The sequence below is a fragment of the Tenrec ecaudatus genome, chromosome 1 (genome assembly GCF_050624435.1).
Source record: "Tenrec ecaudatus isolate mTenEca1 chromosome 1, mTenEca1.hap1, whole genome shotgun sequence".
In the NCBI taxonomy this organism is placed as follows: domain Eukaryota; kingdom Metazoa; phylum Chordata; class Mammalia; order Afrosoricida; family Tenrecidae; genus Tenrec; species Tenrec ecaudatus.
The window spans coordinates 19,795,484-19,799,726 of record NC_134530.1 but is presented as its reverse complement, the minus strand read 5'-3'; the positions used below and the strand labels follow the sequence as shown (position 1 = coordinate 19,799,726).

The 4,243-nt window shown below is 40.1% G+C and overlaps 1 protein-coding gene across 1 annotated transcript; it reads right to left on the bottom strand.

Moving 5' to 3' along the window:
* Positions 1–2,632: 2,632 nt before the first annotated feature.
* Positions 2,633–3,610, bottom strand: LOC142432173 (olfactory receptor 7A10-like). The gene has a single exon (XM_075537285.1). The coding sequence runs from the start codon at positions 3,551–3,553 to the stop codon at positions 2,633–2,635; it is 921 nt and encodes a 306-aa protein (XP_075393400.1). The 5' UTR covers positions 3,554–3,610.
* Between the last annotated feature and the right edge of the window lie 633 nt (positions 3,611–4,243).

The following is a 4,243-nucleotide window of genomic DNA, read 5'->3' as shown; positions in this document are numbered from 1 at the left end:
GGTTGAGCATAATTGGAGAGCCCAGGGTCCTTTTGAAACAATAAAGGCAAATTTCAGTATTGTCATTGAAGCCAAGTAGGGATGCGCATACCTTTGTTAAACAAATGGAGGTCTAGGGAGGTCTTGAAACTAATGGTGTTCAACTAACAATTAAAACAAAAATTCCTACCATCTGGATGTAGGAAGATGAATCATGTATAGGAAGTCTATAACTAGGTCTTGATTCTACCATCCTTTTGATGATAGAAGAGGTATGAATATGCTTACCTGGTCTGGTTTTTACTGTGGTCTGGTAGACTTTTCTAATACTTGAACAAACCACCAGTGTTTTTCATAATTTAATAAGAACAAGTTTACAAACTTCATGCTCAAAATATTCAACAGAACTTCAGTGTAAAGAAAATAATCCAGGTGGGTTGAAGGTTTCATGCCAGATGTAATCACAAGAAAAACATTTTCCAAATTGGAATCAGAATTTCTGTCCCAGTTTTTAATAGTTCACGATAATAATGAACACTGGTCCTTTGTGATAATTTCATGCCATTCTTCTATGACTAGTGTTAAAAAAATATATTTCCTAATGAAAACTGAAGTCACCCTGAAAGAATTGCCCATTTCAAGCAAGATTTGGTTAAAGTAAATATATTTTTAAAAATACACAGGAAGCAATATCATATTGTCTTCAATTTTTCATATTCTGTCTTAAATATTAAGGAGATTGAATTATGTACATAAGCATATTCAGCCCTGAGGAAAGAATAATAAAAATTGTTATTATTTTAAATGTTGTTTCTGTTATATAGGATGTTTCTAACATGAAAAGTTTTTTATATATATTTTATTGGGGCTCATACAACTCATCACAATCTATATGTACATCCATTGTGTTAAGCACACTTATGCATTTGTTGCCCTCATCATTCACAAAATTCACATTCCACTTGGGTTCCTGGAATCAGCTCATTTCCCTTTCCCCCCTCCCCCTCTGTCCTCGGTCCCCAGTCCCTCATTAACCCTTAATAATTTATAAATTATTATTTTATCTTACTTTATACTGCCCGGCATTTCCCTTCACCCACTTTTCTGTTGCCCATCCCCCAGAGAGGAGGTTATACATAGATCCTGGTTGGTTTCCCCTTTCTAACCTCCCTTCCCTCCCAGTGTCACCACTCTCATTGCTGGTCCTGAGGGATTCATCTGTCCTAGATTCCATGTGTTTCCAGTTCCCATCTGTACCACTATGCATCCTCTGGTCTAACCAGGTTTGCAAGGTAGAATTGGGATCATGATTGTTGGGGGGAAGAAGTGTTTAAGAATGAGGGGAAGGTTGTGAGTTTCATTATTGCTACACTGAACCTTGAGTGACTCATCTCCTCCCCACTACCCCGCTGCAAGAGATGTCCAGTGGTCTAGAGATGGTCCCTATCACGTGCTCCCCTCATTCACAATGATATGATTCCCTCCGCCCCCGCCTTTTGTGCTTGAACCTGTTCCCCTAAGCCCTTCATGATCACACATGTTGGTCTGCTGCTTCCATGTGGGCTTTGTTGATTCTGGGCAGGATGACTACTTGTTTACTTTCAAGCCTTTAAGTCCCCAGACGCTATATCTCTTGATAGCAGGGCATCATCAGCCTTCTTCACCACACTTACGCACACATCCATCTTCAGCGTTAGTGTGGGGAAGGTGATCACACAATAATGGTTTTTGTTCTTTGATGTCTGCTACCTGATCCCTTCAGCACCTCGTGTTCATACAGGCTTGCATGCTTCTTCTCTTTGGGCCTTGTTACTTCTGAGCTATATGGCTGCTTCTTTGCCTTTAAAACACCAGACGCTATATCTTTTGATAGCCGGAAACCATCAGCTTTCTTCACCACGTTTGCTTATGCACATGTCTGTCTACAGCTATCATGTCGGGAAGGTGGATATTGTGAAATGACTGCATAAGTTGTTCTTGTATGAAGGGCATGTGCATGAGGAGGCCTGATATCCACCTGCTATCCTACTACTAAACCTATAAATATATGAACATAGGTCTATTCCCACCATAATCATAAGTATATTTACATATATACATGTCTGTATTTAGGCTTCTATGTATGCCCTTTGTCTCCTACTCCTTTCCTCTATTTCCTTACGCTTTCCTCCTGTCTCACTACCATGTTCGCCCTTCATTCTGGTTTCAGTAATTCCTCTCAGTTACCTTGCCCTTGGTCACGCCCTACCAGTCCTCCCATCCACTCCCTGCCACTGGTTTTGAACCACTCATTGTTCCCTTACCCCTGGGTTGGTCAACACCTCTTTCCTTCCCCTACCTCTCACACTCTCATGTCCCTCCGGGCCCATGGTCCCATTATTTCCTTCTCACATTGTATGTGCAGTCTATATGATCTAGGTGGACCTGCAGATAAATTAATATATGCATAAAATTGGGAATAGCTTCGACAGCACCAAAGTGGCAATGATGGCAGCAATACTGACAAGCTAACAAACAAAAGAGGCCACTGACATACAAAATTTAAAAGAAGAGAAAAAAAGGAAAAAAAGACAGAAGAAGTTTTAAAAAACAGAAGAAAGTATAATACAGTTTTTCATTATATTGAATTTTGTTTCTGTTATATAGAATGTTCTCAGCTGAAAAATTTTCTTAGGGCTAGTTTTATGTCTTTGTTTCTTAGACTGTAGATAAAAGGATTCAGCATGGGTGTGGCTACAGTGTACATCACTGAGGCTATTGCAGTGGCCCTGGAGCTTTGAGTAGTAGAAGAACTAACATAAACCCCAAGAGCTGTACCATAGAACATGGAAACAACAGAAAGATGAGATCCACATGTGGAGAAGGCTTTATACTTGCCCCCAGCTGATGAAATTTTCAAAACGGAGGACACAATCTTTGTGTAAGAGAAAAGGATCCCAGTGAGTGGTATACCACCAAAAAGTCCAAATTCTAAATACATGACTAAGTCATTGAGAAATGTGTCAGAACAAGCAAGTTGGATGACCTGATCAAGTTCACAGAAAAAATGGGAGATTTCCAATTCTGTACAGAAAGACAGTTGCAAAACCATTAAACCATTTAATAAAGAGTCCAGAAATGACAATACCCAGGAGGTCAGAAGCAGGAGGCCACAGAATCTTGGGTTCATGATAACAGTATAGTGCAGTGGGTGACAGATGGCCACAAATCGGTCATAGGCCATCACTGTCAATAGGAAATTCTCTAAGGTCCCAAAAAGCATGAAGAAATACATCTGTGTGATGCAGTCTTCATATGTAATTACTTTGTTCTGCATCTGGATATTCAATAGCATCTTTGGGACTGTGGTGGAGGTGAAACAGATGTCAGCAAAGGAGAGGTTGGAGAGGAAGAAGTACATGGGTGTGTGGAGGTGGGAGTCTGTGGCGATGGCCAGGATGATGAGCAGGTTCCCAGTGAAGGTGACCAGGTACATGGAGAGGAACAGTCCAAAGAGGAGGGGTTGCAGCTCTGCCTCTTCAGAAAGCCCCAGAAGGATGAATTCTGGAACATGAGTCTGGTTTCCTGCTTCCATGGAGCTGATGAAACTATTGGAGAATAGAAAAGAGCATTGCAAACTCTGCCATAAGCTGTTAACAACAGTTTGAGGGATATACTGTCATTTATATTTTAATCCGTTAATTAATTATTCCCTATTTATATCTATTTATCTCGTGTGTTTGAATCCCAGGTGCTCAATATTCTCTTTGATGCAAAACTGTCTGCCTGTCCTTTCTTCTAATAGTATCTTTTCCCTAAAACATTACATTTCTCTACAATTTCCTTAAGACTTTGATTGTTCTTTCAACAAGTGTGTTTGACCAATTATTTTCTCCAAAGTGTTCTTGAAATTTGTGGGAACCTCAGTGAAAAAATAAAATTTCTTCTCCTTATCTCATGTAAACAGCCGAAGATACAACTATTGCACACTTCCTTCACAGAGGTTGCAAGAGTGATGGAAATGCAAAGACAGTTGAACCAATGGACTCATAGAGCATGCAAACAGTAGTCACGTCTGAAACAGAACTCTCCTCTGTGTACCAATAATCAACTATTCAGAGGGTTTTGGAGGAAGGAGGAAAGGAAACAGGAAACACAAAAAGGCAGTGGGATAAGCTATGGTACATTTGGAATTGCAGTGGATGAGGTAAATCAGAATGTGTGTGATTTCTTGAATGCTGGTCAGGTCTGTAAACAACGTAATTTATGGTAAGACCTAAGCAAG